The sequence below is a fragment of the Brachycentrus maculatus genome, unplaced genomic scaffold, assembly GCF_059751285.1.
Source record: "Brachycentrus maculatus isolate JH-2025_06_01 unplaced genomic scaffold, ASM5975128v1 h1tg000039l, whole genome shotgun sequence".
NCBI classification, from domain to species: domain Eukaryota; kingdom Metazoa; phylum Arthropoda; class Insecta; order Trichoptera; family Brachycentridae; genus Brachycentrus; species Brachycentrus maculatus.
This window is the reverse complement of record NW_028280793.1, coordinates 818,128-839,999: the sequence shown is the minus strand read 5'-3', so window position 1 is coordinate 839,999 and position 21,872 is coordinate 818,128. Positions and strand designations below refer to the sequence as shown.

Sequence of the window (21,872 nt, the reverse complement as noted above, 5' to 3'; positions counted from 1 at the left end):
TTTGTTCCGGTTTATTTAACAATTATTTTATTTATTTGAACATATTTCAAACATAAGTCACATATATAATATTCCCGATGAGTAATTTCCATTACTCATTTTGGGACATTAAGGATTAATTAAGGTTAACAAGCCTGAAAAACTGATAAGAAAGTGAGAAACACAGGCCAAAACGTAAAATATAAAGCAATAAAAGGTACAGTAAATAGGCATATAAAAAACATAAGGTATGTAAATGAAAAAAGAGAATATGTAACTTATTATAACACGTAAGGACCTTACCCTAAACTTAGTTGAGTTTATCTGCCCCGCGTGTATTTCATTATGTCCTCGTGTAATATTATGATTTTTTCTATTGTAAATTGGTGTGGTGTTGCTGTATGTCGTTTTAAACGTTATTTGAAGCACATTGTTTTTAACAGTAAGTAATTAGTGCGCGAAAAAAATAAGGTGTGACATGAAAATAAGTGAAATATGTAAATATGAACACATAATTGTGTGAAAAAATATTTTAAAAATAGATAAATACCTACATTTAAAGTAAGTACTTATCACAAAACCACGAACCTACCTGATACATTTTACATACAAATTTCATTTAGCCGGTTCTATTTTCAAATCCTGGCGAACACATTCCATATTTGAAAATCTGCGATGAGTAAACAAAACGTCAGCCGGCGTTGGCCGGTTCCTATTGGTGCGCAAAATGGCGCCGAGTATTGACTTGACGCGGGTATATAGCGGAGGAGGGGACGCGCAACCTGTCAGAAATATTCGTGCGTTAGTGCCTGCCGGAGGTCTGCGAATCTTACAGTGTAATCCTTAGTTATCTGTTTTGTTTTTGTGTTGATTAATATAGTCATTGTGAAGTGAAAATGAAGAGCGTTCAACTGATTTTCGTGTTGGCTTTCGTCGCTGCGGCGAGTTGCGTGCCAGGTTAGTTAAAAAATCAACCTACATCCTTTCAATACAATAATATTGTCGCACATTTGACATTAATACTTCGATTATTTCGGTTTTGTACTCGGATGAGAGCTCTCTGATTTCATTTAGGTGAACTATATGAGATTCTAAACATTCCAACCGTTTTCGTTCAACCGCGATGTCGTTAGATTTTCAATTTTCATATTTCTCGCGTTTGCCGCCTTGATGATAAATGTTGATACTGTAAATATTATTGTATTAGTTTTAAATTCACCTGTTACCTAAACTAAACATCAAACGGGACCCACCGTCGCCGCTTTCTACTGATTTTTTGCGACGATTTGTTTACAAGTACCAGTAATTTCTAGAAGGTGACATCATGCACTTTTAAAGCATGTTTATGTGTTGCTCCGAACTCCGCTCAATCAAGAAAAATACTATGTAGGTACATCACTTTCTTGCTTTATCGAATAAGACGCAATTTCGGACATTTAATAAAAAATTAACGGATTTTTTAAAAATCTGTTTAAATCACTGCCAGGTTTGTGTTAATAAAACTACGTATCAGAATTTAATAAATAGTATTTTATCTGACATTATTGTCGCCGTGATGCTAAAATGGTCTCACAGCACCAAAAATAGGCTCTGTTGCCACATTTTAGCCAGAAATGTTACACGAAATTTTCAATTTTCAATAATGTATCTTTGGACTGTTACCATTTAAAATGGTGGATGAAAAAAAAACGGTAAAAATAATATTTATTTTAAAAAATATATATTTTCAACCGAGTAAAGCAAATATAAAAAAAATGCCTTTATGTTTATCAAATATATAATAGATGCAATTTTTTAGTTCCCATTCTGATTCAAATATCCCCTTAAATACTTTTGTATAATTTTTTACTATCAATATTTTAAAAACATATTAAAAACCATTTACATGTGGTCATTTTTAATTTTTTACAAAAATGTTATTATGTAACCACTCGCCGAGATTTTTGTCTACCGGTTTCGAGGCATACCGGTCTCTTCGTCAGGACAATCACTATACAAAACGTCCAAACAATGACAAATATATATTTTTACTCATTTCTACTGTTTGCTCTTGTTTACACCAAATAGTGCATAGGGAACTGCATGGTATTATGTCGATTTTGATTGTTTTTTTTACACATTTAGAAGACGATCAATATGGCACCTTACGAACCAGTCCAAGGTGATAATAAATAAATAGTTTAGTAAAAATATATATATTTAATTTAAGCCAAACGTGCTAACTACTGTGCGCTACAGAGACTTACTAAAGAAATTCAATAAATTACATGACTGTTAATTTCAAATTGTTTCGTAAGTTATTTTTTTAGCATTAAGAGTGATTGGTTTCATTAATTTGAAGACAGATAAAGGAGATACATACTATAAATTAATGAAAAATTTTCACAATAAATAATTTAAAGAAATAATATTTAAATCAAGCAGGTTTGCAGTAGATATGGATGATTTACGTTTTACATACGCTGGTAATTGAGTAACTAGGTATCTACGTATTGTTTTGATTCTAAGAAATTACAGGTTTCAATATATCATTAAATTACGTATTAATAACGCCAATCAAGGTTGATTACCCATATAAATATTTTTTCCTATTCTTATTTGCGTGGGTAGGTACACTTCTTTATAACGTTTTTCATCCGATCACTTCGCAGAAAAAAAGATCGCGTGAGTGAACGCTTCTTCGATACATACATACAAGTATGTACAGGATGTTTTTTTTAAAGTATACTAATTCAAATTTCCCGCAATAAATTGATGGTGGGACCCGCCGTGTGGCATGTTGCGCCATCTTGTTGAAACCACAGATCTGTCACATCAATTCCATCCAACTGCGGAACAAAGAAGTCAGTAATCATGGTGTGTAACACTCTCCATTGACCGTAACATTCTGGCCGGCATCGTCTTTCAAAAATATATGGGCCAACGATTCCACCTGCCCATAAAGCACACCAAACAGTGACTTTTAATACATGTAAGGGCGTCTCGACACAGGCTTCTTCTGGGTTTTCTCCACTCCGACTTCGGCAATTCTGCTTATTGACATTGCCATTTAACCAAAAATTTATCTCATCGGTGAACAAAATTTTGCGTTGAAAAAGAGAACCAAGCTCAATATTATTTTCGGCCCATTCAGCGAACCTACGACACGCATAATGGTCATCCAGTCTATTCATGGTGAAATGTCTAAACGTACTGACTACAAATCAACTGTCAACTGTCAAATTGACAGTCTGTTGAGACAAGGTTGCCAGTTTAACACGTTGACTGCAAACTACGAGATAAATCGTAGATTGCGTTTTTCCTACGAGTTATCTCGTACTGTGTTTATTTTTCATATTCGTGCAGCTACGATAAAATTCCCAGTACATCAGTGCTAATATGGTAAGATGGCTCCTGAGGGGAGAACAAATATCTATGCTGGCTTACATGAACAGAAAATTATATCAAGAAGTAAAATAATATTTTTAAAGAATTGTCTTTTTAGACCGGAATTCTGAAAACTGCCATTGCCAAATCTCTAAAAAAAACACCTATACATGATGTGTAATGTTTGTTGTTTGCAGTGAGTGTTGTATACCTGAGATAAATGTGTATTTATCGCATGCTCTAGTACATTCATAACATATTTGCAGAATTACAGACATACGTGTCTCGCATCCATTTATAACTTTGTATTCTGAAATCAGTCAGATGATTAACGACGGCATTAATCTCCCCTCCCACACAGCCGCGTGCGTAGTGATCGAATTGGACCTTGAATGAGACGATTTTGGTTGAATGATTATTCATCTCATTTGAAAAGGAAATTTTCTAGCGTTTCTCATGTACGTGATCATAATCCAGGATTCGGAGATGAAAGAATTAAAACTAAAGAGTTTCTGCTCAATAAAAAAGTTTCTTTTATCTCACCATACATGTCTTTAGTGAAATTCTTGTGAATTCAAGCACCATGTTTCGAATTTGAACATCTTTGATGAGATGTCAAAAAATAATTCAAAAGTGATAATTCTAGCCGACTGATGTGCGAATGATAAAAGCAAACAGAGAAACGGGTTGCAGCTCGCCGCCCGGCGTTGCCCACTTTCTCCTGGGGTTTACCACCACGAAAGCGAAGCAGGCTACAGAGACATAACGATGGCAACGTCGTTTCAGAAATAGGTCGTCGATGGAAAAAATTATCACGTACTTGTTGCCTCTGTTTATTTGTCTTGTCGCGGTATTTAGGGTCCCTCTGCAAGTTGTCACCAAAAACATTTCTGATTTGAAGATTCAATGACTATATAGTTGAGAAAATTGACAAAATAAGTTTTTTGATTCATACAATTCGCCATTTCTTGCGGCCTGACTTGAAGTTTCTTTCAGTGACATTTTCCAGTTGATCAAATTGACAGTCAAGTATTTCGATTCATGAAAATCGTCATTTCTTGTGGCCTGATTTGAAATTTCTTTCAGCGACTTTTTTTCATTTGACCAAATTTACAAAATAAGTACATATTTTGATTAATGAAACTAGTAATTTTTTGGAGCCCGATTTGAATTTTCTTTCATTGACTTTCCAGTTTAGCAAATACCTAGGCTTCCATATTCTTCTTCATCTATGACGAGATGTCAAAAGTTGTTTTCTTCTTCTGTCCATGCCACGGCACGTCCTCCCGACGTCGACTATCACTCGAGAGTAATTGTCCTTGTCTTGGGCATCTCTAAACAGCCCCTCGACGGCCCTGATTCCCGTCTAATCTCGTATATTCCGGAGCCAGGAGATCTGCCTTCTGCCCACACCTCGTCGACCCTCTATTTTGCCTTTTATGATTAGGTGCAATAGCTCGTACTTCTCTCCTCTTAGCACATGACCCAGATAGGACAGGTGTTTGAGTTTTTTTTTCTTTCTTCATTTTAAATTCTTTTGCATTTTACAACATGATAAATACAAATACAAAAAATTTTATTTTTATCAAAATGCCTTTTCAATTCCCTCGACCAATTCATCGTCCAAAACCTTTATTTTGTGATTAATAAGTCGCTTGGTAATACGGGAAAACTCAGTGAGGGCACATTATTTTTATTATTTTCATTTATTTTTTAATATAAAAAAGAGAAATATTTGTGTTTTTATTATTCACACAAATAATTAAATTTCATACTATTTCTGTGAGCTTAAGCGGCTCATTATTAGAAATATGTATGAAATTGTGGTAGAGTGGGTTCGAACCGAGAAACTCTGACTTGAGAGTCCGTGACACTAACCACGGGACCACAACCCGACACGGATTATAATTAGTGATTATGTGTATGGTAAAATAAAAATAAATAATTAGTTCCTAGTGGGTTACGAGGCTAATTAATGTATTGCAATTATGACGTTCACATTTTTACTATTATGCATACGTAATGCATTAGATATTTGACTTCTGATTAATTTTCTCGGAAGTTTAAGTTTGCATATTTCGAATTCCACCTACATCCTTCGATACTTTTCACAATAATGTAACAAGTACAGTAAAACCTCCATATAACGGACCTCTATTTATACAACTTGAAAAATCCGGTCAGATGTAAATCCAAGTTTCGCCGCATAAAAATAATTTTTAGTGACCATGATGATAATCACGTCATAGGTCTATGTGTGTAACTTTATTATACGCATCTTCATAATTTTAGAGTTGAATAAAAAACAGCAAACTTCAAATGTGCAAACAAAACTTGATTCCCTTTTCAAAGCACTTTACGACGAGTGTCCGAAGACAATGATAAGAATTTTGTTTGTGTTTTGTATTGTTCATTTATATCTTAATACAATGTTTTACAATTGCAAAACAAAGTTTTTGATTTATATTGATCCTATTTTTATACAACGGACTTTCGGCTTTAACGCCCCCCCCCCCTCCCCCCGATTAGTGCGTTATATCGAGGTTTTACTCTACCTCTGCTTAAATGTGTCGTATTCGTTTACAATGCTCGTAACATATGATTGACAATTCGAGGAAAAAAATACATTCAATGCCGGCTAGCAGTCGAGATGCGATTAGCGATTATTTTTGTTGCCGATACAAGCACCATTTACACATACACCATATATTATACATACAAGTGTGTATTTAAATTCCCAAAGAAAGTTTTAGAAAGTTGAGGTAGATGTGTGCATTGAACTTTTGTCAACTGACAACCCCAACGTCAGCATCGCAAATATCTCGAAAGTTAAATACTTCACTGTCCGAACTTATGTATGTATACTATGTATATAATAATTAAAAAAAATAAGGTCAACGTAAATTCTGTGCCGTAAAGAACAATACATAAATCTGTCAGGTTGTTCGCAAAATGAAGCCTCTGTAATCTAGCGTTTTTGATGCTTAAGTATTGATAAACGAAACCTTATGTACCTGCGTACCAGTTAAGTAACACACACATCGCTCACTCCTTTCAAGAACGTCATAAATAAAAAAACGTGATTTTTCAGGAGAACGTTTTTTAAATTTAAAAATATAATACAATTTATTAAAAATAAATATCAAGCCACTTATTAAACTTTTAACTGTGCAACAGATCTTTTAAGGTAAAACCTAAAGGTTTTTTCTCCATTTAAAAAATATTTAGTATATTTAAAAAAATAACAATACATTTTCTTAAAAATGCAAAAACAACACTTTCTGCCCTGTAGCAGGTAAATAATAAGTTAAAAATTTGCTTCTTTCGCTGGAATATAGTAGACTTTCTGAACAACTGAAAATTGATGATTTTTGTTATCACGTTCTTGAAAGGAGTGAGCGACATGTGTCATATTATGACAACTTTTTTTCAAAAAACATTTACAAAACTTTGAACTAAACGACACAAAATGTGGACATTTAAAAACTTTTCATCTCTTATCTCTTATAAATCTCATCCGTTTTGTCTGATTGAATTGAAAAAAAAATGTAAAAATGCTTTGGTAGGTGTATCAGTTTTTTTGGTAGGAGTGATCTGTTAATCGTCTATGTCTACAGTTTGGTAAGAAAGGATAAAGAAGGAAGGTATGAAAATATATCACAATATGCTAGAATTTTTGAAAAAAATCTTGCAATTGTTAATTTAACAAGTTACGAGTTTTCAGTCGGGGGGTATAACCAATTTAAATATGTACGTCATAATCAATAATACCGCTGATAACGGCTCCCGTAGTTATTGGCGCACATATAAATATTATTCTTATCATAATACAAACCCAATGGTACGTAGGGCACTGCACAGCATTAAAACAGTGTTATCCTCTCAACATGTCCATAATACCGCCTTAGTTAAATTTTCTATAACAACACAGCTGATATTTATCTTATATCATCCCGTATTGGTACCCGAAGCGCAGGATTGATCACTTTGACGACCAAGGTAACACTGATAAGGATTAAAAGTCGGGTTGTGGTCCCGTGGTTAGTGTCGCGGACTCTTGGTTCGAACCCACTTAATTTGATACCTATTTCTAATAATGAGCCACTTAGGCTCACAGCAATAGTATGAAATTGATATATTTGTGTAAATAATATTTTTTTTAATAAACCCTTATCCGCACCCCAAAGGTGCATAGGGCACTACTTCATATAAACGCGGTGTTATCACGATCGTTTACACATGAAGGAAAGGTGATCAGCCCTCCGCTTCAGGTACCAGTACAGGGTAATATTGAATAAATACTACAGTGAAAAAATCACTGATATTTATTTGACCCCCCTGGGAATCGAACCCGGGACGTCCAGAACTGTAGCCGAGCGTGCTGACCATTACACTACGGAGGCGGGCAAAGAAGTGTAAATAATAAAACACAAATATTTCTCTTTAAAAACGATAAAAGAAGAAGAAGGATTCTACACCCGAGTTCGGCGTAATATCCGTGTTTGAACTACCAGCAATTTGACACAATGACTTGTACGTTGTACCGTGTCCTGTACTAACCCCGTCTCGTTTGGGTCGACATAACTGTAAAACAATGAGACCTGCCTAATTTACGCAATACTTTTTGCGTCGCCATTATAAATATTTTTTTGCATACGATGTTTTTGGTCATGTCGGAATCCTCAGTCGGATGTACAATGCGTGGTTAGCTTCTTATACAATAACAATGAACTTTATTTTGGCGCTTATCTGATGTGTGGTAAAATTAAAAAGCCTCATGTATTCGAAAATATATTAATATGTTTAAACCAGTGTTTCCCATCGTGGGGCGTGCGACACACCGAGGGTCAATTTGAATTTCTTTGAGGGCAATGCGCAAATCGACTGCTGGTAGGTCGACTGGCCGACCACCGACTGCTCTGCCGACTGGCCGATTTCTACTAAGGCGAGGAATATTTATGAAGAGAAATTTAATCATATTCTACTAGAACGAGCACTTTTTTAATGATAATCTTTCATTGATTTAAATATAAAAAGAAATATTTTTTCGCTTCATTCGTATTCCCTGTGTGGATAGGGATACAAATGAAGAAGTACTCTTAAAAAGAGAAAACTCTTGTCCAAAATCAATTCAATTCAAATCCTTATCCGCACCCCAATGATGCATAGGGCACTGCATTATATAAACACAGTGTTATCTTGATCGTTAACACACAAAGAAAAGGTGATCAGCCCTCCGCTTCAGGTACCAGTCCAGGGTAATATTGAATAAATATTAGAGTGAAAAAATCACTTATATTTATTTGACCCCCCCTGGGAATCGAACCCGGGACCTCCAGAACGGTAGCCGAGCGTGCTGACCATTGCACTACGGAGGCGGACAATATCAAGGTTCGGAAAATTTCATATCTGGGTCACGTATTTCGTGGAGAAAAGTATTACATTCTGCAAATAATAATGATGGGAAGGAATGTGAAGAGCTGGCAGAAAGCGAACATCGTGGCTTCGGAACATTCGCGACTGGACCGGGATGAAAGGAGTGGAGTTGTCCCCTTTGTCATAGTGATCGCTAACCTAACAAGCAAGGCACGCGAAGTAGAAGATGGAGTGATTATTCCCAAGCCGGCGGTCGTGAAGTAGTGTTTTTAAGTGATGTTACACAAGGTGAACGATGAATGATGAGGAAAGTGATAGGTGTCTCTTATATCCAGGTTCGGCTGTACATATCGTTAGATACGCGCGAGCTGTGCTCGTGACAAGTCAGCGGCTATGATGACTCGACGGTGCGCGATTTCCGTTTACGAATCCCCGTCGAATTTTGAATCGTAAACCAAATTTACCTTGACATTAATTTACTGTAGGTACATACTTTAAAACATGCCGTACGTGTTTGTCATATAAATAAATACGTTTCGGCATATGTTGATACCGCTAATCTCAGATACTTCATACCCGATCGACTCCAGATTTTGGGTTCCTGGCTGTAAGCGGGTTTCTGTAATTTTGGACCAGGTAGATGGCGCTGTAGTCAAGATATGAAGAAAAAAAACGTTATTTTTCTGGAACCAATAGACGAATTGACTCCGAATTTTGGTCATATGTCAGTCTGGCTCTAATACATGTTCTCAGGTCCATTTTTGGACACGAAAAATATTAAGAAAATATCGATTTATTATGAAAAACATATAGATTTTTAAGATTAGAATTAGCGCTATCACAACAATAATAATTAAGCGGTTAATCGTAAACAAAATATACTTTGACATCTCAACATAGATGAAGAAGAATATGGAAGTCTGGGTATTAACAGAGCTTGTGACCTGTCATAAGATGGTGAAGTGATCACGGGTGAATCAAAAAAACATTTTGACATCACAACATACATTTACACACGTGTGTAAAGCGGTCACTTACCAGCCTATAACAGGTCATACATACATAGGTGTAAATACCCGGACTTCCATATTCTTCTTGTGTTGGAATGTTAAAATGTAAAAAAAAACTCCTATGTGGAGAAACACAGATATGTGAACAAGGGTTTAATAAAGTAAATAAATTTGATAAAATTACTTCATCTCAATTTGATAACCTTTTAAGGTTCAGAGGCTGATCGATGATATAATTCCGCGAATACATAATATTGTTCAATTCTTGTTAACTTTAATTAGGATTTTAAGAAATAGTGATATTTACCAAGTAATTTTTTTATTAATTTTTTTTTTTTTCAAATTCTAGTGGAGCAAAGACCCTCCCATCCCGACACAGAGGTGATGATCGTCCCACTGGACGGGCCCCAGGCTGTGTTTGGCCTGCAAGATGGAGTCGTGGACACTGGCTACCCCGGGGGCGTCTTCTTCAACCCCTTCGCAAACCCGTTTGCCGGATTCCTGTCCGGCATGGACGGTAAGTTAACACCTTCGGGGGGCTTGTGCACTACCCGTTATTTTACTGCCGGACGGTAAAATTCCATGTCTTTAGTCTTTAGTCACTTAGTCATATTTTACAACATTTTGAGTGTGTCCAAATACTTGTTCACAAAATCTGGATTATCTCCAATTACAGGAGTTATTTTCATATTATTTTTTGACTCTCATCAAAGATGAAGAAGAATATGGAAGTCTGGGCATATACGGGGATGACGACCGTTTCTTTACATCTCACCAACAGATGTCTCTAGTGAAGTTCTAGTGATTCAAGAACAAGGTTTCTAAATTGGTTCATATATATAGAACTTCCAAGAATTTAATTAGTGTGGTTGTCAATAATGGGTACAATTGATGAATGTTACACGTGTGTAAAGTGATCACTTTCACCAGCCTATGACGGTCGTCAGCCCCGTAAATGCCCAGACTTCCATATTCTTCTTCATCTTTGATGAGATGTCAAAAAATAGTCATTTTTTGTTTACAACTACATATCATTGTAAAATAAAACTCAAATAACAAAAGCGTGACAACAAAAAATATGTCGTTGTCATACAGGAGAAAGTGACATGAGTGCATGTTTTACAAAAACGAGATCATTGACTATGTGATATCTTACTAGCTTAATATTGCCCTGAAAAAAATCCCATAGGATTTAAAACTTGGAAGTATTAATCTATTGACTTGTTAAAAATGACTAACTGCATTGATGTTTATTTTCTCACCAAGCAAATGTGACTTAAATGGCCCTCCTGAACATTTTATGTTTTGTTAGTTGGTCACTTTCTCCGTACGACTATCATGTGTGAGATACTCATAACATAAAAAATTTGTAGGTTCTAGAAATGGTTGATTTTATGCATTGCTCTCTTTCCATTTGTTGACGATTTCATTATTTCAAGATTAAAAATTGGTTGTGTGGAACTTGATTGGAGAAAATGTCTTTGAATTAAATGAAATATTTATCTTATTCATAAATTTCCATCAATTCATACTCTAAGGGCGCTTGTCCACTACCCGGAACAGTCTGGTTTTGAAAAATAAAAGCGACTACGATAGTTTAGCGTGATTGAATTTACACGCAACATATTCACGCACCGATCCGAAGAAAGATGGACAAAAGCATAAGCCAATCATTGATTTATCATGCTAACAGAAGTGCCGGACGGTAAAATTCCGTGTAGTGCACAAATGCCCTAAGGGTCGCCATATTTCATTAATGAAATAACGGATCAGAGAGCACCTCACTTTTCTTAACCTTTTAGTTTTTCCCGTAAACCAAAAATATATTATGCAGTTCTAATTACAAGCAAAAAATGTCCTAATTTGATTCATTCCAGATACATTTTTATTTATTAAAATATTATCTTCAACATGTCAAATTTGGACAAATAATAGTGCATATTATTTTTTTTAATTTTTGGTCCTAGTAAATATCCTTTTAAAATAGTTCAAATTTGAAATTGATATAGTGGTATACATAATTGTGAGAATTTTTTCCCGTACGTAGGGTAGAAAAACTGACTAATCGGTGTAAGCCAACTAGTTGTCTTTTGGTAGTTAATATAATAAAAATCATAATAATCGAACGATTGGTACAGAAATTATGAATGTATTTGTTAATTTCTCGTATTTTTTGCTATAAGTTCAAATTTGCTTAGTTTTTATGGTAAGTCTTTCAAAAATTCTTTGGTAAATAAAATATTAAGAAAAAACTTCAGAGTAAACTCTGATATAATGCTCAAGCATTATTTCAGAGCTTAAAGATACAGTGACGTATGCACCATTGGGTGCGGGTAAGGCTTAGAAGGAAAAAATGATTGTGAATCAGGAATAATGCAATAGATTTTAGTTATGTGTTACTTCAGCGACGCTTGGTTTATGCGTAGTTTTTTCTTTTAATTATCAGTCTGTTGAATCGTTTTGTTCAAAACAGTCCAAAGTGCACCTCATGTCACAAAAAATATTTTTGCTTGACGCCATTGAAATTTATACTTTAAATGATGCGTCAAGCTAATTCGTACAGTGGGAAAATTACAATAAAAATAAATGATTTTGGATTATGTATTTACAAAGCGCCATCTTCATATAATACTACTTCAAGGGCACTTCACTGTGATTGAATTGAGGAAACGGAGATAGCGGAAATAGTTTAATAAACAAATGCATTTTTAGTTTTTTTCTAAAGATCATCTCACTCACTTTTTCTAACTTTACTATTGGAAAAGCATTCCATGCCTTTAGTCCCGCAACAGCAAAAGCCCGCTTGCCAAATTTAGTGCGCTGGTTGTGAGCTGGTAAGATCACTATACCCATAGCAGTTGTTGTAGCCGATCAAAGCGTGAGACGTATATCAATCAATTTGTCTGGAATATGCAGCTGTTTTAGATACTCTGGAGCAATATTATGTATCGACTTATACGTGAACCTCCGTCTTATTTCTCATTATTGGGAGTTGTGTCCCTTGTGGAAGCAATGACTCTTCTCCAGTTATCCCTTGACTGCGTTGCATGTACCGCTCCAACCACCGAGGTGCCTTCTGTTGCCTTAATTTGATTAGTCCATTGTGGGGGGGGGATATATACATGAGTAGTCGAGAGTTTATAATCTACCCTAAAATTATATGTTACATTGATGTTTTATTTTACATATCACTATAGTTCATTCAATTTTTTTTATTTTCAGAAATGATGAGAAGACTTCACGACCAGATGACTCAAGTTCTGCATAGGTTACCAGCGGATAACAATAATGATTGGACCGATCTCTCTGATGGAAAAGGAAACACCACCTCTACCACTAAGGTACGTAGACAAACTCTGGAGGAAGAGGTATCGGGAACTGTACCCATCCTGGTGTGGCACCTTCTGACTTTTAAATTACCTGCCAAAGGCTCCATGATCTATATTAGATACATAACAGATTTAGAATAAAATAACAATTAAGTATGTAGTTTTTTCCCCATGAATTTTATTTGACCGGCAAACGGGTTTCGTCTTAACCAGCATCATCAGACTGGTGATGACCAGTCTTAACTTGAAATAATTAAAGGGTTATCAGCAAGATACATACAGGCGCCGTGGCGTACTTGGGTAGACGCTCGACTGCGAAACTGGCGTCGCTTGTTCAATTCCTGCCAAGTGCAAAATAATTTCAGGAAAGATTTATTTTCAATTGGTCTAGGTGTTTGTGATGTATGTTTCACATTTACCTTCCCCATCCTTGCTATCTTACCGTAACATTTGACCGGCATCATCTTGAAAAATCATCCCATCAAAAAAATGGTCCAATGATTTCACCTGCCCATAAAGCACACCAAACATTGTACGGATGTAAGGGCGTCTCGAAGTCACAATAGACCTGACATGGTCGCGGTGACATAAGGGATGCAAGATCCCTTGACCCCCAAGGAAAAAAGGGCGTCTCGACAAAGGCTTCTGGGTTTTCTTCACTCGAAATTCGGCAATCCTGCTTATTGACATAGCCATTTAACCGAAAATGTGCATCATCGGTGACCAAAATTTTACGTTGAAATAGGGAATAAAGCTGAATATTGTTTTCGGCCCATTCACTGAACCTACGACGCGCATAATGGTCATTCAGTCAGATGGTGAAATAGCAAAATGTATCAATAGAGTTGTTAGACAGTCTGTATAAACAATGTTGGCAGTTCAAAAACCAAACCTCTAAAAAAAAAACACCCTATACTACCATCATGCCGTTCCCTGCAGGGGTAGGCAAAAAGAATAAACTCCACACTCGTCTGTCCCGAAATACACTACTAGCTTCCTAACATTAAAATTGATGGACCTAATTTTTTATTATTTATTTCCAGGTGATCAATGGACACAAGGTGACAGTCAACGAGACCGTGTACGGTGATGGAGATGAAAATGGCGGATCCTTCTTCAAGATCCGTGTCGTGGACGTGAGACCGTCTTCCCAGGAAGGCTCTGAGAGTACCGAGGAAAAGGAGAGCACACAAGACAAGTCCGAAGGTAAGTCCACAACACTACCTTTATTTTTTTTTATTTATATATATATATATATATTTGTCCGCCTCCGTAGTGTAATGGTCAGCACGCTCGGCTACCGTTCTGGAGGTCCCGGGTTCGATTCCCAAGGGGGGTAAAATAAATATAAGTGATTTTTTCACTGTAATATTTATTCAATATTACCATGGACTGGTACCTGAAGCGGAGGGCTGATCACCTTTCCTTCATGTGTAAACGATTAAGATAACACTACGTTAATATGACACAGTGCCCTATGCACCATTGGGGTGCGGATAAGGGTTTTATTATTATTATTTATTAAATATATATATATATATATATATATATATATATATATATATATATATATATATATATATATATATATATATATATATATATATATATATATATATATATTTATTTATTTATTTTTTTTCTTATAAAAGACATATTTAAATAATACAAAATAGTTGATAAATATACAATACATTTCAAATATAATGTTTCTACCTCTCTAATAAAGTAGATACTTGTGTTTTTTTTCTTTTATAAACAAATTAAATTATAATTATAATTTAAAATAAACAAAGTAAATGAAAAATAAAAAAATATTCCTTGGTATGGAGTCTAGGTAGGGGTGAGTCTTATATGTTTTTTTTTCTATTATCTTTTTTTTTATTTTGCTATTATATCCATACTCAAATTGTTGATAAAATTATGTTATTTAAAAAAAAGAGAAGATTTTTTATTATTATATGATACTTTTTAAAATGTCATGTACCATATAAACAGTACTTATGGAAGAGTCCACACAGCATCTAGGAGCATATTACGCTAGCATTCAAGCTGAAATCTCATTCAAACCATGGTACTGGAACTTATCTTTGTCTAGATCTTCCATCTCGATGTTATGTCGCCTAAGGTCTGGCCACTGCTCACTGCCTGTGCATCTCTATAAGATATAGTGTGTTACATCACCAGATTGCGAATGTGGACAAGATATAGGGGATGCAAACCATACGTTCTTTCAGTGTCCGCTCACAACAGAGGAGAACTTTCTAAATAGCTTAACACGGGCAGGAATCCAACTCTCCACCCTTCTTTCTGAACCTAATTCTAGAATTGCGGCCATTATTTCTAAAAGGAACTTATTTTGCTTAACGCAGTTAAAACTATGATATTTTGTATAATTTTGTTTGTAAATGAAAATAATACTTGACACTGGCAGAAACATCCTTTCACTGGGTGACTGCCAAATAAATAAATAAATTTAAAAATTTTGAAGTGAGATCTTCCAACTAACTAAGAATATGTCTAAGTTTTTTGTCTGTATAGCAGTTTTCTTATTTGACTTTTAATATTATAAATCCAAATGATGTAATTCAAAAATGAAAAATACCAAGAAACTTCTTAGATGTTGCTATTTGTTTTCAATATTCTGAAATATTATCTGTTCACGTAATTGCGCATTTGCCGTGCATGCTTTATTTATTTTTAAAAGTCTGGCGAGAAAATTCAGATAACGGCTTTACTTTTTATTATTCTGTTTATCTTTTATGGTTTTTTTTTATTACTTTCTGAGATTTCGAATAATACTTATGCGACGTTTAATAAAAAAATATCCGCGCATTTATTTTAAATATTATTTATCCGTGATCTTTGAACTTATAATCTCGAATACTAAATATTATTTTTCTCACTTGAATTCTTATTTTATTGTATTAATAATTTAACTTTATCATTACTAATAGGTTTAATAATAATAATATATTTTCACTTCTATATTACATAAGATATTATTTTCACTTGCTGATTCATATTGATTGGAGAAACATTTATTTACTAAAATGGTAATACAAAATACCTCCCAGTCTTCCAGGACTATCAAAGAAATAGAATGATAACTAGGCGTCAACATCACAGTAGGAATCGCTTGAAAAAAAAACAGATCTTCATATCTAATATCTTCTTATTCCTCTTCTGCTTGATGTAGGCCTTTTTTGGCCAGTTTTTAAGAGTGAGTAGCCTCCTGTGATGTCGATTCCCCGCTATCAATCCATCTCTTTCGTCGAGTCTACCTTAGGGTTGGCCATACAGTGCAATGTGGGGGGGGTTTGGATGGTTCCATTCTCCTCGCATGCGCATACCATTGTCTCCTTCGTTGCCTTCCCCACGTAATGACATGTTCGATCTCGCATATTTCCCTCATCCCGGTGTTCCTTATTCTGTCTCATAGACTCTTGCCAGATATGCTTCTTAGAGTCTTCATTTCTGACACTCTTAGCGCGTTTTTTGTGACTACAGTGTGCGTTCTGCATGTTGGATCGCACACAAGATCTAATATAAGAAAAATAAAAAGAAGGTGATAATACATTGTGTCTCTTTTGATATTTCAGAAGACATCAGCGGCCCTAAGGAAACCGAAGAGACAACGCCCAAACAAGTGTCCACCGAGAACGGGTCTCCGGAACTGGTAGAAGAAAGTGCCAATGAGATTCCTCGCGGGAAACCAGAGGTAGAAAAGACAGATTAAGATTTACCTAATAATATTACTACTTACACTCCGTATAAGCCCTTTTATTATGGTATAATATATATTAATTTGCTTTATTTAATCATAATTTTCGATTGTAGTAAGCATGGTGTACTTTTGGCATAGGACTTGATTCAAGTTGAGTAATCTTTTTAGCTAAGCTGGCTAGTTCGGAATTAGTTATAATTGTAATATATTATTATTATTGTCAATTTTCATAATATATTATAGATTATAATGAGTTCTATCCTCCCTTAAAACTGCATGTTTCTGACCCATACAATGTAATACGTTGAAAACAATTGTATTTTATATCTTTGGACAGTAATATTATGTATTTTTGTAAATATATTAAAACCGTAATATATTTTTAATGCATGTTTATGATATATTGAGTATTAATTTTTTTTTATTAAAATTGTTTTTGAACAAAATAAGTCTTTTATTTGGAAAATCCTTTACACATTCCTTGCATGGCATGCCGGTCAGTAGAATACTTAATATCCTTTGCATTTTCTCACAATTAATAATGATGCTTTCAAAATATTCTCCATTTTAATGCCTACCTTTTTAACACCGCATTTCAGACCCATACTGATCAATTTCAAACAATAATTTCTGAAGATGAAGAAACAAAACCTTTAACTGTTTTCCTAAAAGCGCCTTTTAAAATGATCCTATTTCATCTATAAAAAATATCATTTTAACCACCCTACTCTCGGGTCCGCCTCTGTAGTGTAATGGTCAGCACGCTCGGCTACCGTTCTGGAGGTCCCGGGTTCGATTCCCAGGGGGGTCAAATAAATATTAGTGATTTTTTCACTGTAATATTTATTGAATATTACCCTGGACTGGTACCTGAAGCGGAGGGCTGATCACCTTTCCTTCGTGTGTAAACGATCAAGATAACACTGTGTTCATATGAAGCAGTCCCCTATGCACCATTGGGGTGCGGTAAGGGTTTATTACTATTACTATTTATTACTCTCGGGTTATTTTCAGGAATATTTTTTATAAACAGGCAAAAAAAATCATGATGTTTGTTGTCACAAAATATTGTCAGGTATGAAACCTGATAAAAATTTGTCAGTGTATCCGGTACGCATCAAATATTTTTGGAACAGATATCTTATCTCGTGCGCGTAGGTCATACGGGTTAGCGCGGAATGGTGAAGAAAAACCGCGCGTATCACGTACGTTCGTATGTGTAGGGCGGTTAATATGCGCTTTTGGGAAATATTATTTTAGTCTATTTAAAGAAATCATTTACAAATATTGAATAGGGTCTGAAACACGGTGTATTCCTATTACTTTCTCCTGTTTATTTTTTCCTTGTCAACTTTTAATATTATAGATATCCCTAAAACTTTTTACGATCCTTATCTAAGCATTTACATGATCTTTATTAATGCACTGTGTCATATTTGCCATTTTACTTATGACAAAACATCCATATTATCTACCTTATTATTTTAAACTTGTTTAAATTGAATGGAACAACCAACCATTTCATGGTTTTGGCTATTACATTGAATATAATATAGGAGTTATAAATATATAACTATACATAGATATAGATGTTTAATCATGTGCAGAATGTTGACTGTTACACAGTGTGTAAAATGATCGCTTAAACCAGCCAATTACATGTCCTGTAAATGCCCTTATTCTCTTCCAAAAAACTTCTTCGTCTTCATTGAAACATCTATTGTAATCCTTTGAGAGATACATCCAGTATTTGTGTATATTTTTGTCCAACTCGGTGGTGTAGTGATTAGGGCATTTGGCTACTGAGCTGTAGGTCCCGGGGTTCGATTCCTAGTAAGGGGGGTCAATTTGTAAATCAGAATTTTTTCACTCTTATATTTATTTAACACTACTCTTGACTGGTACCTGAAGAAGCGCAGGACTGATCATATTGTCTCTATGTGATCAACGACCAAGATGACACTGCATCAGTGTGCTTCAGTGCCCTATGCACCATCTATAGGGTTAGAAGAATGAAATATTTTGGTACTTTGATTTTTAAATATATGTACATACTTATTTTTATAGTAGGTTTTCAAATCTCATATTTCTTACAGTTTTCTTAAAATATTTTCAATAATGTTCCTTTTCTAGAAAACTTGAGAATTCTTCGCTTTACAGCTGAATTGTTTTTAATGGGGAAGATATTATATTCTTCTATATATACTTTTTTAAAAGATAAATATTTCTGTTTTAAAGATAAATATTATTTACACAAATATTTCAATTTCATACTATTTCTGTGAGCCTAAGCGGCTCATTATTAGATATAGGTATCAAATTGTGGTAGAGTGGGTTCAAACCAAGAAACTCTGACTTAAAAGTCCGCAACACTAACCGCGGGACCACAACCCGACTCTTCTCTCAGTTTTGGTAAATATAAAAATAACATTGTCTTTCGTACTTTAACGCCCATACGGTTGAGGACATTTTCTAATTGCTTAACAGTGTGCTTTGTAATTTTATTAATACTTTGCTTAATTTCATCAAACTGGCAATTTAAATAATTTAATTAAGTGACAAGTTGATACTTTATCTACTTCATTTCAAAGTGAATAAACTCATCGTTTAATTGACTTAGTTAAAACTGCAATAAACTAATTTGAATGTTTTGGTACCTTAGAACTTTGATGTGTTACTTGAGCCCAGTACAAAAATAATATTTAGATCTGTATTTGGTCTACAATAATGAACGTATTGACATGATTCATTATTTCCTTGACGGGTGACACTTATATGTTCATTATTGTAGACCAAATACAGATTTATTTATTTTTTTGTACTGGGCTCAAGTAACACATCAAAGTTCAAGTAGCCCTGTTCTACGGTAACCTTTTGAGTGCACTCTGAACTCCCATTTAGACGGTAGGCAATAAAATATGGTGGATAGGTTTTATTTGCATAAAAATAAATTCAAGATATCAAAAAATGAAATACATTATTATGTATCTTCATATTATTTTTTTACATCTCATCAAAGATGAAGAAGAATATGGAAGTCTGGGCATTTACGGGGCTGACGACCGTCATCGGCTGGTTTAAGTGGTTTCATATTCTTCTTCATCTTTGATGAGATGTCAAAAAATAATATGAAAATAACTCCTGTAATTGGAGATAATCCAGATTTTGTGAACAAGTATTTGGACACACTCAAAATGTTGTATTATGTATCTTAATTTAAATTTTAAAATATTTTAAAAGTATCAAAAGTTGATTTAAATTATTCACCTAGCCCGCTTCCAGATATCTCTCTGTGTCCATTGCTAAGTAGTAAGTACACACGCAAAGGATATAGGAAATTTCAAATTAGTGTTACGCATTGATTTAAATGAATTTTCTTATTTTTCCAACTGTTGTTTCGAAATTGTGTATAAAGGGAGTTCGGTGTACTCTTGTAATATATTGTAAATAAGTTCTCCTATGTGTTATTATACTATTTAGTTTGATTAGAAAGCTTGAAATCTAAGGTTCAATTCCTTATTGTACCAACTTGATTTTATTCCATTATCTCAACATTTTCCTGGACTGACTGGAGTACTTCTCACTTCCGAAGAAATCGGATCCAAAAAACAACTATAAAATATAAATTTTAAATTTTTATTTACAAAATTTCATTATCGAAATAAACCATTTTAGTATGTTGGTAATGTATTGCATCTGCATATGCATCGTTGAAATATTGTTAATGTCAATATTTACAATATTGAAATTTGTCAGCAGGGTACCTGAACTCTGCCACAGTAATAGAGATCGCAAATTTTGCAGTTTTGACTCTTGCAGTTAAAACAACTTGTGATGTCACACTTCATGACATCACAAAATGTTTGTACTTCTTACAAATAAAATATGGATAGTTTAAATTTTATACATCCCATTTACAGACTTGGGACAAAAATAGTACCAATTTTCTTATCATTACCTTCATTTGTTGATAAAGATCTGAAAATTGCTCTTTGATACAGTGTCCTATGGAATGTTGGATAAAAATTTATGGTAATACCTCAACCAATAATTGATTCATGTAATAAATCTCTTATAAAAAGATTTATTGTAGTTCCCATATTATAGAAACAGTTTTTATGACTGTCTGTTGTGTTGGTGATGGGTGGTTATTTTCTTATGATTTTTTTGTCAACACTTTGCTATTATTATGTTAAACTTTAAAATGAATTCATTTCATGAATTCATCTAGGGTTTTGAAATTTACAAAAGAAAGTATACAGAAATGTCATCATACTTGACAGTCGCAGATCGATAAAAAAATCTGTTACAGCAACTGTAGTATATTTTTTCTCATTATGTATTACTTAGTCTTGTGGTATTTATTTAGTTTAAATGTAAAGTCACTTTTTCACTCTTGTATCGCAATCAATGTCTAACATAGTCTAGAGTTTCTCATGTAATAACCAAATGTCTTAATAAACTGTGTGTCGTTTTTCACCCGCACCCTTTGCACTCTGTCACTTTATCACGATGCACCTTTTGCAGAACGATAACCGGTTGGAATATGATATCGAAACGTTCGGAGAAGAGTTGGCCGATGAACTCCAGAACTACAACGCCCAGGATGTGTCTCAGTCGGCTGAAGAAAATGGCATTGACGACACGCAACACGTCAACGAAATTGAGACCAACAGTGTCGACATCACGCCGATCGATCTGAGTAATGACATTTATATCAACCAGATGATGGCGGATGCCGGGGCACCAGTCAACCCCGACGCCGAGATAATCAATGCCTTCAAAGGTCCTCGCGTTCAAAGGCCATACCCTTATTCATACGTCATGGATCCCTCCTTCTACATGGTGAGAAGATAGACTTCACGCTGATCTAGCTATACTTATTTATTTTCTTCTCCCAACTCTTTCCTATTGCCAAAGTTATTATTTATTGTTAGTTTATTAGTTAAGACTTATTCCTCAACACCATGACCATATCATTATTTTTAAAGCTCGAAGTTTATGTTAGTAAATTATTATTTGTAAAAAAATGTTTTTTTTTACTGTATATTGTAAAAAATAAAAGTTTTTTTCTATACTCCTGTT

General features: G+C 34.5%; 1 protein-coding gene across 1 annotated transcript; it reads left to right on the top strand.

Annotated features, from left to right (window-relative positions):
* The first annotated feature begins 766 nt into the window (after positions 1-766).
* On the top strand, positions 767-21,872 carry vir-1 (virus-induced RNA 1). Its single transcript, XM_088277115.1, has 6 exons — positions 767-936; positions 10,081-10,248; positions 12,954-13,072; positions 14,104-14,266; positions 16,663-16,781; positions 21,315-21,872. Exons 1-6 carry the CDS (start codon positions 876-878, stop codon positions 21,642-21,644), a joined length of 960 nt encoding a protein of 319 aa, XP_088133241.1. The 5' UTR covers positions 767-875; the 3' UTR covers positions 21,645-21,872.

What these genes read in the sequence shown, in the direction of transcription:
- vir-1 (XM_088277115.1), top strand. Translation starts at nt 876, where the DNA reads ATGAAGAGCGTTCAACTGATTTTCGTGTTGGCTTTCGTCGCTGCGGCG. An exon ending in ATTCCTGTCCGGCATGGACG is followed by an intron (nt 10,249 to 12,953) that starts GTAAGTTAACAC and finishes TTTTATTTTCAG; the next exon opens with AAATGATGAGAAGACTTCAC. An exon ending in CACACAAGACAAGTCCGAAG is followed by an intron (nt 14,267 to 16,662) that starts GTAAGTCCACAA and finishes TTGATATTTCAG; the next exon opens with AAGACATCAGCGGCCCTAAG.